The sequence below is a fragment of the Marmota marmota genome, unplaced genomic scaffold, assembly GCF_001458135.2.
Source record: "Marmota marmota marmota unplaced genomic scaffold, marMar, whole genome shotgun sequence".
Lineage (NCBI taxonomy): Eukaryota > Metazoa > Chordata > Mammalia > Rodentia > Sciuridae > Marmota > Marmota marmota.
This window is the reverse complement of record NW_025999960.1, coordinates 15,097,631-15,116,721: the sequence shown is the minus strand read 5'-3', so window position 1 is coordinate 15,116,721 and position 19,091 is coordinate 15,097,631. Positions and strand designations below refer to the sequence as shown.

General features: G+C 44.5%; 1 protein-coding gene across 3 annotated transcripts in view; it reads left to right on the top strand.

The window, feature by feature from the left end:
- The first annotated feature begins 4,623 nt into the window (after positions 1-4,623).
- The window catches only part of Lmbr1l (limb development membrane protein 1 like), a 17,938-nt gene continuing 3,470 nt past the window's right edge, over positions 4,624-19,091 (top strand). Inside the window, exons 1-15 of one of the 3 annotated variants that reach the window (XM_015493304.2) lie at positions 4,624-4,991; positions 8,496-8,580; positions 10,749-10,782; positions 11,994-12,133; positions 12,306-12,409; positions 13,235-13,358; positions 14,002-14,070; positions 14,216-14,280; positions 14,833-14,905; positions 14,997-15,080; positions 15,181-15,257; positions 16,376-16,453; positions 16,600-16,673; positions 17,110-17,200; positions 17,301-17,367. In XM_015493304.2, the coding sequence (XP_015348790.1) occupies positions 4,920-4,991; positions 8,496-8,580; positions 10,749-10,782; positions 11,994-12,133; positions 12,306-12,409; positions 13,235-13,358; positions 14,002-14,070; positions 14,216-14,280; positions 14,833-14,905; positions 14,997-15,080; positions 15,181-15,257; positions 16,376-16,453; positions 16,600-16,673; positions 17,110-17,200; positions 17,301-17,367 (1,237 nt within the window). In that variant the 5' untranslated portion in view covers positions 4,624-4,919. Of the gene's footprint in view, positions 4,992-5,042; positions 5,212-8,495; positions 8,581-10,748; positions 10,783-11,993; positions 12,134-12,305; positions 12,410-13,234; positions 13,359-14,001; positions 14,071-14,215; positions 14,281-14,832; positions 14,906-14,996; positions 15,081-15,180; positions 15,258-16,375; positions 16,454-16,599; positions 16,674-17,109; positions 17,201-17,300; positions 17,368-19,091 lie in introns of those variants that run through there. The other 2 variants (XM_048802651.1, XM_048802652.1) reach the window with 2 other exon arrangements.

The window sequence follows — 19,091 nt, the reverse complement described above, 5'->3', positions numbered from 1 at the left end:
AAGCATGCACCACTATGTTTGACTTTCATTTTTAAATGTTGGTTTAAATCTGTTAGAAAGACAAACTAAACAGCCTGTCTTATACAGCCCAAAGGCTACTATTTTATTAACTGTGAGGGCCTTCTAAGTTTATTTGAAGCAAGTGATTTTTTTTTTTTTTTAACTTAGGATTGAACCTAGGGATGCTTTTCCACCGAGCTACTGAAGCCAGGTTTAAAGACAGGTAGTAGTTTAAATAGGGTCTGATAGAGAAAATGGAGTCAGATTTGAGTCCAGGAAAATGGAAACAGCTCCTGGGAGAATAGAATGTTCAAGTCTCCAAAGCCTTTTGATACTACCCCTCCCAAAAAGGTTGTTAATTAAGCAGCTCCTAAGCAGACAGGGAGCTGCTAATCAAAGCCCTGTAGGCTGCCGCTCCCTTCCTGCCTAGCACTCTACCTAGGCCCTTCCAGCCCACCTGCTCACCTCCTGCCATTCCACCAACATCCCCCAGTCCCTACGCAGGTACAGGATGAAGGGGAAATGAACAAGATCAGGGAGAAGAAGGCAGGAGAACAAGGGAAACTTTAGATGTATAAAAGGGACAGGAATTCCTCATCCCACTGATTCCACCTTTGGGTCCCCTTCTTCCACCTGTGAGGAGTCTGTTTTACTATTCTTTTTTTAAAAAAACTTTTTTTTTTTTTTTTAGTTGTAGATGGACACAGTACCTTTATTTTATTTTATTTATTTATTTTTATGTGGTGCTGAGGATCGAACCCAGTGCCTCATATGTGTGAGGCAAGCACTCTGCCACTGAAACACAATCCAAGGCCTGTTTTACTGTGTTTTTTTTTTGTATGTGGTGCTGAGGATCGAACCCGGGCCGCACGCATGCCAGGCGAGCGCGCTACCACTTGAGCCACATCCCCAGCCCTGTTTTACTGTGTTTTAATAAAGCTCCTTACTTTCTACTCTAAGCTTGTCTTGGCATGCTTTTCTAGTGTTATACTTCAACATTTGAGGAAGCAGGACTCATCAAGGTAACCAGTAATTGGTGGTATCACTACTACTACAGCTCTATTTTTTATTTTGAGACAGGGTCTTGCAAAACTCACCAGGCTGGTTTTAAACTGGGAATCCTCCTGCCTCAGCCTCCCTAGTTGCTGGTATTACAAGTGTGGGCCACCACACTCAGCAATAAGCTAAGTTAAAAAAATTTGGTGGTGGGGGAATACTGGGGATTTAACTCTGGATGCTTTACCACTGCGTGACATCCCCAGCCTTTTAAAAAATATTTTATTTAGAGACAGCTTTGCTAAGTTGCTGAGGCTGGCTTTGAACTCCTCAAGATCCTCCTGCTTCAGTCTACAGAGCCGGAGCCTCTGGGATTATAGGCATATATCACAGAGCCCAGCCCCAAACTTTTTAAAAAAAATTTTTAATTTTGATGCAAAGAGTATCACTAGGGGGGTTAGGGTTGTGGCTTAGTGGTAGAGCACTTGCCTTGCACATGTGTTCAATCCTTAGCAACACATAAAAGATAAATAAATTAGTAAAACAAAAGTATTGTGACCATGTTCAACTAAAAAAAAATTAAAAAAAAAAAAAGAGTATCACTAGGTTGCTTAGGGCCTCACTAAACTGCTGAGACTGGCCTTGAACTTATGCTTTTTAATACTATCACTAAAAAAACAATGCTTCTCATAGTTGAAATAAATATCTGAAAAGAAGGGTTTGGCTCCAGAGCCTCCTTCTCCCAGACTAGTTGCAAGCTCCTCCAGGGTACGGCCTTCATGGCCTTTATCCATTCAGGCTTTTTGTGTGTTCATTGGCTTTTTTTGGTACCGGGGATTAAAGCCCAGAGCAACTTAAACCTGAACTATACCCTTAGTACATATTTTTATTTTCTGAGATAGGTCTCACTAAATTACTTAGAGCCTTGCTAAATTTCTGAGGCTGGCCTAGAACTTGCAATCCTCCTGCCTCCTCCTCAAGGAGTTGCTAGGATTAGAGGCATGCATCACAGTGTCAGGCTTTCAGGTTTGTTACTAAAACACACTTAATAGTGGGGGCTGGGGTCATGGCTCAGAGGTAGAATGCACTGGGTTCAATCCTCAGCACCACATAAAAATAAATAAAGATATTGTGTACATCTACAACTAAAAAAATTTAAAAAATAAAAAAGGTATTGTGTTCACCTACAACCAAAAATATATATATTAACAACAACAACAACAACACATAATAGTCCCAAGTCACCACCCTGTGTTTTCTTTTTCTTCCTTTTAGTATAGGAAGACCCAGCCAGCTGTCTTTTCTTTGTGTCTCTCTCTGTTGGAGTTCTATTCACTCCAAACTTGGTTGCTAAGAGAAATTAGCACTTCATATCCTCTCATTATCTTGCTATCATCAAAGACTAGTATATATATTATCTACCCAAATATATTTGTTCACAGTTGTCTTCCATGTCTGCAGGAGATTAGTTCCAAGAACTCAACCCATAAATTTCCAAATCTGAGGATGCTCAAGTCCTTCATATAAAATGGTGTAATATTTGGGTATAACCTATACACATCCTTGATATACTTTAAATCATCTCTAGATTACTTATAATACCTAATAGAATATAAATGCTATATAAGTAGTTGTTATATTGTATTGTTTAGGGAATGACAAGGAAAAAGTGTGTGCATTGTTTAATACAGATGAGGTTATTGTTTGTTATTGCTGTTGTTAGGAACTAAACCCAGGGCCTCATACATGCTAGGCATGCCTGAGCTGCATCCCCAGCACCTGACACAATATTTCTCCAAAAAAATTTTTTAAAAAATTTTAATTGTTGTCGGACACAATAACTTTATTTATTTTTATGTGGTGCTGAGGATTAAACCTACTACCTCACACATGCTAGGCAAGTGCTCTACCACTGAGCTATAGCTCCAGCCCCTCCAAATGTTTTTGATATGAATTGTTTGAACCATAGATGTGGAACCTGAGGATACAGGGGGCCAACTGTATGTAGGTGTACATATACAAACAAGTTTTTTTAAAAAACCAGGTTCTATAGAAAACCACTGAGGAGACATGGGATAAAAATAATTTGACCTGTATTGGGCAGGGGGCACCTGTAATCTCAGGAATTTAGGAGGCTAAGGCAGGAGGATGGAGAGTTCAAAGTCAGTCTCAGCAATTCAGTGAGGCCCTAAGCAACTTAGTGAGACCCTATCTCAAAATAAAAAATTAAAAAAAAAAAAATGGCTGGGGAGTGGCTCAGTGCCTCTGGGTTTGATCCCTGGTACCAAAACCAAAACAAAACAAAACCCCCCCAAAACAAATAAAAAACAAATAAAACTTGACCCAATTAAAGAAGGTACAAAATAGTAGACAGTTGTTCACAATTCCGGACTCTTAACTCGTGCTTAGATAGCAACTAGACACAAATCTAGGCCTCTAAAATTGGGCTTTTATTCTCAGGTGGGTATAGGACCACCTCTGGCTATTTTCTAGCCTCTAGAGTTCTTGCAACACCTTCCTCTGAAGTGTTATTGTGAAGAGATAAAGACAACAGTAGGTGGATAGCTAAATGTTCGACTTAGTCCTCCTCACCAGTGTTCAGTGCTACCCTGTGCGTATTTTTTCACCAAGTTTCAGGTTATTTCTGTAGGTTTTGTTTGTTTTTGGTACCAGGGATTGAACCCAGGGGCGCTTAACCACTGGTTCAAANTTCCCAGTCCTTTTTATGTTTTGAGACAGGGTCTTACTAAGTTGCTTAGGGCCTCGCTAAATTCCTAAGAGTGGCTTTGAATTTGTGATCCTTCCTGTCTCAGCTCCGGAGCCTCTGGGATTACAGGCGTGAGCTACCATACCCGGCTCCAGGTTTCTCTACTATTTGTTCTAGTACACATCAGGTCTTTCATAAAAATGATTTGAGTGAAAAATCCTAGGGACTGGAAGGTGTGGGAGGGGCATCCCAACACAAACACACTTTCAGAAACTGCTAAGCTACGGAATTTAGGTTACCGGACTGCTGTACCTTTTGGAACTCCCGGGGCGCTCTCACATCCTCCCTGACTGGCCTGATCCAAACGGTTCGGCTCATTTAACCACGTTCAAACTATAATTTAGCCGGACGTGGTGGCGCACGCGTGTAATCCCAGCGACTCACAAATTTGAGGCAAGAGGATCACAAGTTCGAGGCCAGCATCTGCAAATTAGCGAGGCCCTAAACAATTTAATGGGACCTGTTTCAAAAGAAAAACTAAAAAGAGCTGGGGACTTAGCTCAGTGGTAAGGCTCCACTGGATTCAACCCCTAGTAAAAGTAAATAAATAAAAACAAACAAACAACAACAACATAAAAAACCTAAAATCTTGGCCGCTATTGAAGTCAGGAACCCCCACCTCTCTACAGTAGGAGGCGAGAGAGACAGTTGCTTAGTTTTAAAATGAGTTTAGGTAGGCCCAAAACGTCCCGCGTCCTTCCTCAGACGAACCTGCCTCCTTCCTCAGACGAACCTATCAGCGCTCCTCTAGCTGTGAGCGGCAGCTCCTCACAGGCCAGTGAGTTCCACTCTCTGGAACGAGCCCGCCTATCACTTGTGTCGTCACTCAGTCTCTTAAAAAGATAGGACTAAACTTGGCGCTTCCTCTTAGTTAGCAGGGTGGTTTGCATAGAAACGTGACCAGGGCCCGACCTTAAAGGGGAGGGAGCAAAGAGGGGCCGGAGCCCTTTAAAACGAGGCGGACTAGTGCCTGCCCCTTTAAGGGCGGGGCAACCCGACGACTGAATCTGAGCCCCAGATTACCCCGAGTTTCCGTCACAGGCAGCGAGGAAAGGCTCCTTGGCTGGGTCCGGGTGCTTGGCGGCGGCGGCCTCATCCCCCGCTCGTCCTCCCCGGGCCCGGAGACACCCCCTGCTCCAGTCATGCTGAACAGAGTATGGAAGCAGCTGACTACGAAGTGCTGTCTGTGCGGGAGCAGCTATTTCACGAGAGGGTCCGCGAGTGCATCGTGAGTGCGGGACCTGGGCAGGAAGGGGTCGGACCAAGGTGGGAGGGGTACCGGTGTTGTGGGAGAGCGAGAAGTTCGGGTCAGGGTTCTCAGAGCGCCCTCAAGCCCTGCTTGGACCAGGAGCGGGCGACGAAGGCTTCGAGCGGGAGAGAAGGGCCGGTGCCCGGCTGGGGGACCCCTAGTCAGGATGAGCTGAATCCCTGCGCGGTAAACAAAGCCGGTCGGTTTCCGTTCCTCCTCCACGCCCCTCCCCCAGGCTCCCTCCTTTCCTCCTGCGGTGCTGGCGTTTCTGGCGGTGGGTCTTCGGATGCCCTGCGTCTGGCGAGTCTGCCTAGTTTGATGGAAAGGGATGCGTTTGATTCAGGCAGGGTTAATTTACGTGTCCTCAAACTGGGTAGAGGGCTGATGTTGAATGAAGGGGAGACGTCGGCACATTGAGTTAGATTCTGGGAAAGACTTGGCAGGTGTAGTGGCGGCCGGTAGGAGGAATGGGGGACTTGATAGGTCGTCTCCCACTTTAGAAGAAGGGACGCTTACTGGGATGGATTCTGAGGTGTAAAGTGTTTCCCCTATTTTCTCATCACACTGGTGTTTTTGTTTTTGTTTGGTGTGAACGTGCGTCCAAGTGCTTGTGCTCAGAATTGAATACAGGGCATACCAAGCACATGCTCTACCACTGGCCACACTCTCAGCCCCTTAATTGATATTGTTTTTCTTTTTTTCATTTTCCCCAACCTCCTCTCCGCCTTTCTCTTCTCTCTCTTTTGTACTGGGGATTGAACTCAGGGCCTCCATCGTACTGAAAAGCTCTCTATTACAGACCTACATCCCCAGTTCTTTTTATTTTATTTTGAGACAGGGTTTTGCCAAGTTCTGAGTTGTTCAGGCTGGCCACAAACATGTCATCCTCCTGTCTCAGCCTACAAGTAGCTGGGACTACATGCACTCACCCTGTCCCCACTTATTAGTGTTTCTTTGAAACCCTGAAAGTTTGGATTCTCAGCTTCCTAGCCATTCAGGAATTGCCCTTGTGAGTGGCTCCCACACTTTTCTTGAGTGCACTTGGCCACTGTTCCCTATTTCTCATTGCACCTAAAGCAAAACTGAACTTACCACACAGACATGTACTCCTTACTTTGGGGCTAGGGACACCCAGGCCTGTTTTGAATTTTCATCTTACTCTGTGTTTCTTCTCCAGGGGTTTCCAGGGTATCCCTTCTTACCAAATACTAAGTGAAAAAGGAAAGGTTTGGAGGCACAGAAAGAACTGTTAGTGAGTTGGGGTAATGGATACTGATGGAGTAATTTTTTCTTAGGCTGCATATTAGGCCAACCTGGACATCCTCAGATTGGAAAAAGGGTAAAGTGAACCAGGATACAACTAGGTCTGTCTTTTTTCCCAAGGATTGGAAAGTAGGAAGTATATTAGTGCCTGTGTGGGACTCCAATAAAAGTCTGCTTTCAATAAACCTCCCTTGTGTGTTGCTTTGGGCATATTTTGGAGGCATGCCTAAGCCTTGAGACAACGTAGAAGCAGAGGCCCACATTCCTGGAGAACAGGGAGGGATGAGACCTTGGACCAAAGCAGCCTTGTGGATGGTCTCCCCCATCCTTTAGTGTCATTAGATGAGGGCATCAATGCTGGCCAAGGGCAGCCTGAAGGCTTCTGGTGCCTCCCCCACCTGGCTCCCATCTAGAGGCTAGAAAACAGCCTTTCCTCTGCCAGAACTGCGTGGAACTCTAGCCTGACGTTTTGAGCCCTCCCACCTTCCTGGCTATTAGGCAAGCCCAGGGCAGAGCACTAGGCTGTAAGAATCCTGCAACTATAATCCAAGTGTCTCCTCTAGTCTGACTCCCTAGTGTCAAAAGTTACAACTTTGTCCTAGACCAGTAGTTTTCTTGGGTCACTTCCCTCCTTGTGTAGAAAGCTGTATGCAGCTTCTCTTGGGGATTGGCTGAGACTGATCTTGTCTTTGCCTCCCACAAATGCAGTAACCTCTTGGGACTCTCTGACCTTGATTGTGGATCCAAGCTAACCAGTGACTTCTCCTCTGGCATTAGCAGCTGATTTGGAGTAGGGTAGGAATGCAGTGCATGTACTGATTAACCTGGTCAAGTTCTGCCATAACTATGAGTTGGAGGTCCAGCCATTTAGGGGTGTGGGATAGTCCCTGAGGGGCCCTGGAGTTGGAAGTCACTTCAGGTAGATTCCAGGGATTTACTCTCTAAAGCTACTGCTACTGGCTCTAGAAACGTTGTAGATGTTGGGGCCCAACTAAAACCTACTCTTTTTTTTTTTAAATACTTTATTTAATTCATTCATTCATTTTTATGTGGTGCTGAGGATCGAACCCAGTGCCTCACATGTGCCAAGCAAGTGCTTCTACTACTGAGCCACAACCCCAGCCCCTAAAGCCTACTCTTAAGATTAAATGAGGATTATCCAAAGTACATGTATGAAGACATGGATTGGGTGTCAACCTACTTTATATACAAACCAGAGATATGGAAAATTGTGGTATATATGTGTAATAAGAATTGTAATGCAAAGGGGCTGGGGATGTGGCTCAAGTGGTAACGCGCTCGCCTGGCATGTGTGCGGCCCGGGGTTCGATCCTCAGCACCACATACAAACAAAGATGTTGTGTCCGCCGAAAACTAAAAAATAAATATTAAAAAAAAAAAAAAAAAGAATTGTAATGCAAAAAACAAACAAAAAACAAAGTACATGTATAAAGACATGAATTGGTGTGAACATATTTTATATACAAAGATATGAAAAATTGTACTCTATATGTGTAATAAGAATTGTAATGCATTCCGCTGTTGTGTATTTAAAAAAATAAAATCAATTTTAAAAAAAGGCTGAGAATGTAGTTCAATAGTAGAGAATCCCAGGTGTTTGATCCCTATGCCATTAATTAATTAACTAACTAACTAACTAAATTAATTAATTTAAAAAAAAAGATTAAATGAGACTCTGGTTTTGTCCAGAGCAGACTTAATCTTTCAGGGCCCCTGAGTAAACAAAGAGTCTGAGTTCCAACTTTATCTATAAACATGATTCCTATATACTCTCCTGGAGCTTGTTGGCTCAAGACACCAGCTAGAGTGGGATAAAAGTGGAGTGCCAGATCAATGTACACATCTTCATCTCCTCAAACCTGCTTCTCTTTCTAGTAATGTACTCAGAGTATATTCCCTCTGCATGCTTGTGGACTGTTGTAAGGGTGTGTGTGTACATCTCTAGGTTTTTTTTTTTTTTCCCTTGTTTGCCAACAGAGTTGGGCTGATGTTATTTTCTCAGCAATTCTTATAGGGCAGAGCATGATGCATGGGACAGCTCTTTGGTCCTTTCTAGAGCCCCCTGAGTATCTGACTTAAAGGAAATACCACTGAAAAAGAATACTAGGAGGCATGACCCCAAAGAATTAAGAGGCTGTTGGGTCTGTGGAATGTATAGAGATTAGAGCTTCTCATCCCAGCTCATTTTTTTTGCCACAGATCTCAATACTTCTGTTTGCAACACTCTACATCCTCTGCCACATCTTCCTGACCCGCTTCAAGAAGCCTGCTGAGTTCACCACAGGTATCTGCAACTTCCCTTCCTTCTGCCACAGTTCTTGTTGTCATGGAGTCAGCCTCAGGGGAATGGGTAATGGTCTCTGCTGGGAAAGGAGAGGTGGCTATGATGGGCTGTTCTGGAGACATTGCCTCTTCATACTTTCTTCACAGGCAGGGCCAAGGTGATGTGGTAGGAAGTGTCTGTAAGCTGCTGGGCAAATCATGTAGCTTTCCTAATTCTCAGTTTCTTATAAAATGGGCATAACAATGTATTTCCTGACCACTGTCATTGTGTAGACCAAATGAGGACCCTTCATGAACCTGAAGTGGGAAATAGCAGGATGAAATGAATGTCGTCATGGGCACATGCTGTGTCATCTCTTCTTGTTCTCTAACACTCAGGACCAAAGACCCCCCCTAAACACTGGGGCCCCAGGACCTAGTAATGGTAGCCTTTGTCTTTATAGAGTGGCTAAGCATACTTAGACTGTAGCTTTCCTTTCTGTAGACATCTTATTGGAAAGAGAGACACACTTGCCTTGATTTCTTTTTTTTTTAATTATTTTTTATAGTTGTAGGTGGACATCATGCCTTTATTTATTTGTGTGTGTGTGTGTGGTGCTGAGGATTGAACACACATGCTAGGCAAGTGCTCTGCCACTGAGCTACAGCCCCAGCCCACATTTGCCTCAATTTCTAGCCTCAGCCTGCTGAGATCATCCCATCCTGGCCTCAGCCTTTTCTCCCCTCAGGATGAGCCACCACCCAACAAGTGAACTACCATAGAGTAATTCCCTGGGGGTCTTTATAAACGTCCCCTTCTCTCTTTTACTTCTCTTTCCTTCACCAAACCACTGATGTAACCAGCCTCACAGATCAGTTTAGTGTATTTACATAGAGGAACCTGTGATGGGAGAGATTCTGGGAGGAGGGAGAATTAGGGAAATTTCTGGTATATATTTTTTCTACCTGAGAACATTGAACTTTAAGTTGCCACCTTAGCTGGAGAATAGGATGTGAGATTCATAGTGTGAGGGTCTCCCTTATAACCTTCTTTCCAGGCTGGGCATGGGGATGCAAGCCTATAATTCTAGTGGCCCAGGAGGCTACGAGGATCATAAGTTCAAAGCCAGCCTCAGAAATTTAGAGAGGTTGTAAGCAACTTAGCAAGATCTTATCTCAAAATAAAAAAGGGCTGGGGATGTGGCTTAGTGGTTAAGTGCCACAGTCTGGCTGGGCACAAATCACCGAGCTGCCACAAAGCACTTGTCAAACAGGAAGCTTTATTGCCCGAATTCCACCAGCACTCCACGCACACTCCCCAGGAACTCTCCTCGGGAACTCTCCCAGCTCTCCACCGGGCCGACCCCACCCCCACCCCCAGAACTCAACAAGAACTGAACGGGAACTCCAAAGTGGTGGGCTCCCTAGGCAGCAGGAACCACCCTATTCCTGGAGCTGCCATATTCCCCAGAGCCACCCTATTGCCGGACAGCAGGGGTCCATATACAACTCAATACACAGCCTGTCCCAATCCAGCATCATCCAGTCACAGCAATTATATAACTTAATTATCATCATCTTAATGGCTCCCCGGCATCACCTCTTAACCACTCCTTCTGGCGCCATCCCAACTCGGCTGTGGCTCTCAGCAGTTAAGCACCTCTGGGTTCAATCCCTGGTACCAAAAACAACAAAAAACAAAACTTTTTTGGGTGCAGTGGTGCATGCCTGGAATCTCAGTGGCTCAGGAGACTGAAGCAGGAGGATTGAAACTTCAAGGCCAGGACTAGGACCGTGTTCAGTGGCAGAGTACTTGCCTAGAATGTGTGAAGCACTGGGTTCAATCTTTAGTACCACATAAAAATAAACAAATAAAATAAAAGCATTCTGTCCATTAAAAAAAAAAAAAAATTCAAGGCCAGCCTCAGCAATTTAGTGAGGCCCTAAGCAACTTAGCAAGACCTATCTCTAAATAAAATATAAAAAGGGCTGGGAATCTGGCTCAGTGGTTAAGTGCCCTTGGGTTCAATCCCCAATACCAAACCAAAATAAAACAAAACAAAACCTCCTTTCCAGCTCTGCCTCCATTTAGGGAGTAGGGAAGGGGGCAGGGGACACATTTTAACCTTGTTGGCTCCAAGAGATGTCCACTGATGTCCTACCCCTTCCCCATGTCTCTTTCTCTTGCAGTGGATGATGAAGATGCCACAGTTAACAAGATTGCGTAAGTCATTGCTTCTGCATCTGACATCAGTGACCTTTAGGAGCTGATCTTGGGGGTGCGACTAGATCAGTGGGAGAAAGGGAGGGTGTCACCCAGTGGAAAGAGTTCCTGCTTCCATCCCATTTCTGGCTTCTTCCGGCTTTATCTCATCCTAGGGACGCTTAGGAAAGCTGCTGTTCCTGTCTTCCTGGTTAGGGCAGGATCTTCTGAGAGTCTCATGGCCAGAAACTATTGGCTGAGACCTGAGTCACCGGAACTAGCTCTAGCTTGGCTTCACCTCCTAGTGGCCAGTGATGGGGGAGTAGAGTGGGGAGTGCAGCTGATGGAAACAGGAGGGTATAGGAAAGATGGAAACACCTGACAGAGAATGCTGGCTTCTGAGAGGAAGGCTCTTACAATAGACTGCTTGTATTCACTAACATATACAGAGAAAAATAGAAAGTAGACGCCTCTGGGTTAGCAGATTAGAAGGCACCCTCTCCACTTTGCTTTCTCCTCTTGATGAACCAACTAGAAAAAATGGCCCTTTTAGCTGATGTAGTTTGGGGCACAGGTCTTGGTTCTGAAGTTGGGTTGTAGCTTTCCTTTGTCCGTCTTTGCATTAGTTGTTGTTTCTCCTCCTCCTTCTCCTCCTCCTTCTTCTTCACTGAGCCACATCCCCAGCCCTATTTTGTATTTCATTTAGAGACAGGTCTCACTGAGTTGCTTAGCACCTCACCTTTGCTGAAGCTAGCTTTGAACTGGAGATACTCCTGTCTCAGCCTCCCCAGCCTCTGAGATTACAGGCATGCACCACCATGCCTGGCTTGCACTAGTACCTTCTTGAAAGGCAGATCCATTCTAGGCTGAAAGAGGCTAGTCCAGAAATTCATGTCCTTTAGCAGAGAAAACACACCCTTAGCTTTGGCATCATGCCTGGCATACCCTATAGGCATGTATAGAAGGATCACATTCCTGGGGGAAGCCTAGGAAAATGACATGGCAGGTCACCATGTGTCCTTGAATGCCTGAGGTTATGCCCATTACATGTGCCAAGGCTTCCCTGGAGGGTAAAGGGCCAGGGTCATGTGGCAATAAATAGAGCCCTAGTTGGACAGTTCCTTCCCTAGGTCTCTCATTGCTATATCTGGTTCTAGAAGCTACAGGTGCCCTTTGGGGAAAATGGGGCTCTTGAGGAACTAAGCAATGACACTGTCCCCTTCTCTGCCCAGGCTTGAGCTGTGTACCTTTACCCTGGCAGTTGCCCTGGGTGCTGTCCTGCTCCTCCCCTTCTCCATCATCAGCAATGAGGTGCTGCTCTCACTGCCACGGAACTACTACATCCAGTGGCTCAATGGCTCCCTCATCCATGGTGCGTGGCTGCAGGTTGTAACTTGGGACTGTGAGTGGGTTAGATAGGCCGATATAGGAAACCTCAGGCTAATCAGTCATATGTCACCCCCGCCCCTGACCCATTACAGGGCCTATTCCCTGTGTGTTGTCCCCCTTTACTGACTACCTCTACTTTTCCTTTTTGACTCTAGGCCTTTGGAACCTCGTTTTTCTCTTCTCCAACCTGTCCCTCATATTCCTCATGCCCTTTGCATACTTCTTCACTGAGTCTGAGGGCTTTGCTGGCTCCAGAAAGGTGAGTAGGGATATAGTAGTCAATCCAGGCAGGAAGCAGAATTTCACTCCAATGGGTCAGCCCAAGATTCTTTAATGAAGACTGTTTTCACAGGTTTAGTAAGAGTAAAGGTAATGGGTTGAGGTTGTGGCTCAGTGGCAGAGCACTTGCCTTACACATGTGAGGCACTGGGTTTGATCCTCAGCACCACATAAAAATGAGTAAACAAAATAAAGATATTGTGTCCATGTAAACTAAAAAATATTAAAAAAAAAAAAAAAGAGTTAAGGTAACGATCAAGTAGTCTGAGGCTGTAGTGACCAAAGAAAGTCATTACCACTCCAGGCCTTATGGGATTAAAGGGAGGAAATAGTTTTTAGATAGTTAAAGCTGGGAATGTGAGGCGACTTAGCAGAGGAATTCTTGTCTTAATGTCCTAGCCTGTACTAAAACCAGGGTACCAAAGGTGTGAGAAAACATGGGGAAGAAAATCCCTGAACTGTTTTTCTAACTACCTTCCACTCTCCTGCTGATTCTTTCATTGGTCAAGCAGAACTAGAAGCCAGAGAGCAGAGATCTTATATAATACAGACTTCAGAGTTCATCTTTTCATGGCAGACAAAGATGAGGAATTGATCTGGGGAGAGAATTTGCAAATGAAGTATATCCAGAATACAGGGTGACCCCAGACAGGGGAGTGGGAGGACAAAGCAACTCATCAGAACAAGAGTGAAACATTCCTGTCTGTAGTCCCCCGATCCCAGCAGCCATTTCTGATATCTCCTTCCTTTCCCACATGCCTTGATGGTGATCCTCCTCTGCTTCACATGCTGCTTTCTCCTATAGGGCGTCCTGGGCAGGGTCTATGAGACGGTGGTGATGTTGATGCTTCTCACTCTTCTGGTGCTGGGCATGGTATGGGTGGCATCAGCCATTGTGGACAACAAGGCCAGCAGGGAGTCTCTGTATGGTGAGAAGCCCAGTTTTTTCCTCCTCTTCCTCAAATGGACTGGCTCTTCAGTTGGCTGATATCCCTGTACCTTGGAACAACTGTATCCTTCTATAGTGAAGAAGATTGGCACCGCCTTCCTTAGATTGAAGTTTCAAACTGATGGACTTCCAGCTACATCCAGTCTGCAGAAGTGTTCCACTGGATCTACGCAATGATTTTTTTTTTCTTTTTTCCACATTTTAAAAAATTGGTGCAGTATAGTTATACATAATAGTGGGATTTGTTGTTACATATTCATACATTCACACAATATAACAATACCCATGTGGTGATTTTAAAAATCAAATGAATCAGTTGCAAATATTTTAAAGTTGGAAGGTTTCGTGTTATACAGATAATCTGACTTTGCTTGACAGGGAGAGAATCTGGCTACACTAGTCCCTGGTGATTGGGGCTAAATAGCATTTTTTGCCTTTTAAATAGGGCTTAGGATCTTCAGTTTTCTATAGTCCCCTCCACTCATTCTTCGAATACTCAGTCAGCTCTTCTCATTTGCATTTATTGTCTAATCTCTATAAGTGTTTATATGTACTCTTGAGGCCTATCAACCCCCAGTAAATAGGAGGAAGGAGATGAATTAACATGACTTTTTTATCCTTAGACTTCTGGGAATACTACCTCCCCTATCTCTACTCCTGCATCTCCTTCCTTGGGGTCCTGCTGCTCCTTGGTAAGTGTGCAGGATCTGGAAAGTAATTATTATAGGGTCCTTGGGCCTATAATAATATAGGTGGAAGGAAAGGGAGTAGGCGGGGGAGAAGGGGTTGAGGGGTACAGATAAGGGATTGACAGGTGACTGGCTCTTGTCTCCACAGTATGTACTCCACTAGGTCTCGCCCGCATGTTCTCAGTAACTGGGAAGCTGCTGGTCAAGCCTCGGGTATGTAGTGCCTGTTTTTTTTTGGTACTGGAGATTGAACCCAAAGGTGTTTAACCACTGAGCCACATTCACAGCCCTTTTTTATATTTTATTTTGAGATAAGGTCTCACTGAGTTGCTTAGGGTCTCACTAAGTTGCTGTGATTGGTCTTGAACTCAGAATCCTCCTGCCTCAGCCTCCTAAACTGCTGGGATTATAGGCCTGTGCCACCCTGCCTGGTATGCTCTTGCTTCTTAATCATACAGGGTGAGCTTCTCACAAAGCTGGGGCCAAAAAATGAAACAATCCTAAGGTTGTGCACTGCACAACCTGCAAAGGGCCACCGTCTTCATTGGCTTTTGTATCATTTATCCCTATCATCTGGAGCTGATTGCTTGACATGGAAGGCAGAACTCAAAGCAACTGGAGGGGATTGGACAAACCTGCTAGCCACAGGGTGGTAAATGCAAGTTGAAGAAAGGACTGCAACTGTAGAACCCTGAGATGAACAAGGTTTTCTTGGAGCCCTAGATCAGGGAGCCTCTGACAGTCCTTCCCTTCCTGTGCCCTCAGTTGCTGGAAGACCTGGAAGAACAGCTGTACTGCTCAGCCTTTGAGGAGGCTGCTCTGACCCGCAGGATCTGTAGTGAGTTGTAGTTCTCCCTAACTTAGGTAGTAGATTTGGCCTGGGCAGGGGCTGCAGGACTGGGGGGCAGCATGGTCTTCTCTGCCCTCAGATCCCACCTCCTGCTGGCTGCCTCTAGACATGGAGTTGCTGCACAGACAGGTCCTGGCTCTGCAGACACAGAGGGTCCTGCTGGGTATGTGTGTTGGTATGGCTGGGAATACTTTAGTTTCTCTAATGAGAGCAGCTACTTGTTTGAAGTATTTGCTAACATCCTCTCATACTTACCTACACAGAGAAGCGGCGGAAGGCGTCAGCCTGGCAGCGGAACCTGGGCTATCCCCTGGCCATGCTGTGCTTGCTGGTGCTCACAGTGGGTATACTCGTGTTGGTGGGAATGGAGAGTGGGCCCTTGAGTACTTCAGTTCCCTCAGACGGGACAAGGAGATGCAAGGACCTGGTTATTATCAATAATAGTTGCCTCTTACTGAAGTTTCTTTTTTTTTTTTTTTTTTCGGTACTAGGGATTTAACCCAGGGGCACTTTACCACTGAGCTACATTCTAAGCCCTTTTTATTTTTTATTTTGAGACAGGTTTCACTAAATTGCTGAGGGCCTGGCTGAGTTCTGAGTCTGGCATTGAACTTGGGATCCTCCTGCCTCAGCCTTCCAAGTTGCTGGGATTACAGGCACACGTGTACCACTGCTGCTAGCATGAGAGCTCACTTTGTGTCCCTCCCTGCACTGAATCATCAATCCCTATTTTGTGGATGAAGAAACAGAAGTATCCAGCCAGGCACTGTGTTGTATATCTATAATCTGATTCAGGAAGCTGAGGCAGGAGGATCACAAGTTTGAAGCCATCCTCAGAAACTTAGCAAGATACTGTCTCAAACTAAAGAATAAAAAATAAAAAAGGGTTAGGGTTATAGCTCAATGGTAAAGAGCCCCTGGGTTCAATCCCTAGTATTAAAAAAAAAAAAAAAAAAGGGAAAGAAAAAAGAAACAGAAGTAACTTGTCTCAAATCAGCTGCTGAGTAGTTGTGTAGGTTTTGCCCTGGGATAAGAAAAAGGTTTGAAATCTAATCCATTCCTCCCACTAGATTTAGGATTAGAGAAAGACATCAATTTTCTTTTCCTTTCTTTTTTTTTTTTTTTTTTTTTTTTTTTTTTTTTTTGCAGGGCTGGGAATCTAACTCAGGGTCTCACACGTGATGGGGTAGGCAAATGCTCTGTTACTGAGCTATACTCTCAGCTCCATAGTCACTTTTTTCTAGTTAGCCTTTTTGCAATCCTATCTGGAAACTCTGTATCTGATAAAATCCTCAATAGTGCTAATAATAGCCTTGAGGAGGTCTTCCACAGCTAGTTGGAAGCAGAGTTAATCCTGGAAACTGAAAATGTCAGACCAGAGTCTCTGCTCTTAGTAGGGAACTCTGGGCACAATTGTGGGCCAGGGAAGGGATGGGAGTCTGACCTTGCCTCACACAGGGCCTGTCTGTGCTCATTGTGGCCATCCACATCCTGGAGCTGCTCATTGATGAGGCTGCCATGCCACGGGGCATGCAGGTATTGGACTGCCCTTCCACTATGCCTTTTGGGGAATGCTCAAGAAAGGTTGGGGAGATGGGCAGAAGCTGAGGACAGAGGGAAGGCTGGGTATGGTATGGTGCTGACGCAGGAACGCACCTTGGTGATTCTACTCTACCACACAGGGTGCCTCCCTGGGCCAGGTCTCCTTCTCCAAGTTGGGTTCCTTCGGCGCCATCATCCAGGTTGTACTCATCTTGTATCCTTGAAACTGCCATTGCCTTGCTCCTCAAACCTGTCCCCTGGAACTCTAGACGGAACCCCTCTGGGACTATCTTTGTGGGATCTGGGGGAGAGTAATGCAGAAGAGGGTAAGTCTTCACCAACCTTGGGATCAGAAAGAAAGAAATGACTTGATGTGAACCAGGCATGGTGGCTTATGCCTGTAAACCCAGCCACTTGGGAGGTAAGGCAAGAGAATTGTGGATTCAAGGCCAGCATCAACAACTTAATGAACTACTGTCCCAAAATAAAAAGAGCTGGAGTTGTAGCTCAGTGGTAGAGCATCTCTGGTTTTAGTTCAAATCAATTAAACAAATAAACAGGAGGGCTGGAAGAGTGATGTCCATTCCTTTTGAGATCAGGCATTCATTAATCCTTGAGAACTGGTCAGTTCTTCCTTAACCTAGTGACAGTTACCTGATGGTGTCCTCGGTTGTGGGTTTCTACAGCTCTCCATTCTTTGGGAGCCTGCGACCCAGATGGCATGACACAGCCATGACTCAGGTAGCTGGGAAAGAGGAGGGGAAGCTTCTTGGTGGCATGGGTGGGTACTAGGTGTTGGCAGCTCTGCTACCCTCACTTTTCTTTCCCTACTCCCACCCAGATAATTGGGAACTGTGTCTGTCTCCTGGTCCTAAGCTCAGCACTCCCTGTCTTCTCTCGAACCCTGGGTAAGTAGCAAAAGGAGATAAGGGAAGTGGCCTTTTTTTTTTAGAATCTATTACTAATGTCAGCAAACGTGTGTGTGTGTATGTGTGTATGTGCTCGCATGCTTGTGCATGTATACATATATAATATTACTTATATAAAAATTTATTTTTTAAAAATGTGTGTATTTTTTTTATTCCCACCAAAAACTATGAGAAATGTTACCTATTATATAGATGGGGAAACTGAGGCTCTGTAAAGTGCCTATGCTAAGCTTTAGAGTAATATCACTTCAGAGCTCATTTTTTATTTATTTTATTTTATTTTATTTTTGGTACAAGGGATTGAATCCAGGGGTGCTGTATCACTAAGCCACATCTCTAGCCCTTTTTACTTTTTATTTTTTTATTTTATTTTTTTTAATATTTATTTTTTAGTTGTAGTTGGACACAATACCTTTATTTCACTTATTTATTTTTATATGGTGCTGAGGATTGAACCCAGGGTCTTGCACGTGTGAGGCGAGCGCTCTACCTCTGAGCCACAACCCCAGCCTCCTTTTTATTTTTTATTTTATTTATTTCTTAAAATCTTTGTTTTATTTATTTATTTTTATGTGGTGCTGAGGATTGAACCCAGGGCCTTGCACATGCTAGGTGAGTGCTCTACCACTGCGCCACAATCCCAGCCCCTTATTTTTTATTTTGAGACAAGGGCTAACCCAAAGTTCTTTTTTAATTTATTTTATTTTTTTCTAACATTCACTAAACTCCACTGCCTTCCTCATGTACTTCCACTTCTTGGTCAGGGAGCACTGCTTTTCTCTAAGTCTTCCTTCTGTGATAAACATTTTCATTCACGAGCATGAGATCCTAAGTTCAGTCACCCCCACAAATTCTCATTCAAAAAATGAGACACAGGCCAGGCATATAGCTTATAGCATATAGCATATACCAACTGAGGTAGAGTGCTTGCCTCACATGCACTAGGTTTAATCCCCAGCACCACAAAAAAAAAAAGGCACAAAGCTGGATGCAATGGTGTATACCTATAATCCCAGTGACTTGGAAGGCTGAGGTAAGAGGATTGGCAGGTTCAAAGCCAGCCTCAGCAAGGACGAGGTGTTAAGCAAGTCAGTGAGACCCTGTCTCTAAATAAAATATAAGATAGGGCTGGAATGTGGCTCAGCAGTTGAGTGTCCCTGAGTTCAATCCTCAGTAGCCCCCTACCAAAAAAAAAAAAAAATGAGACACACCGAATCTAATGAATTCACCCAGAGTTATACAACTAGTTGGAGGTAGAGCTTCGTCTAGCTAGAATCCTTGTCTCCTGAATCCTCAGATCAGTGGCTTTCTTCACATACTGGGGTGACAAATAATGTCCTCAGTCCTCCTGCCTTTAGAGATTTAGTCTAGAATTAACCAGTATAAAAGTTCAAAAGTGCTGGGCATGATGGCATACGCCTGTAATCCCAGCAGTTGGGGAGGCTGAGGCAGGAGGATTGCAAGTTCAAAGCCAGCCTTAGCAACTTAGTGAGACCCAGTCTCTAAATAAAATATAAAAAGGACTGGGGATAAGTGTTTCTGGGTTCAATGCCCAATACAGGAAAAAAAAAAAAGTTAAAAAGTGTAGCTGGTTCACCCAGAGTAATATGGGAGCTAAGAGGTAAGAATTCATTACCACATTATCCTCTGTATAGTATAATGATTTTGTATTTCAGTCAGCTCTAATTTTTTTTTTTTTTTTT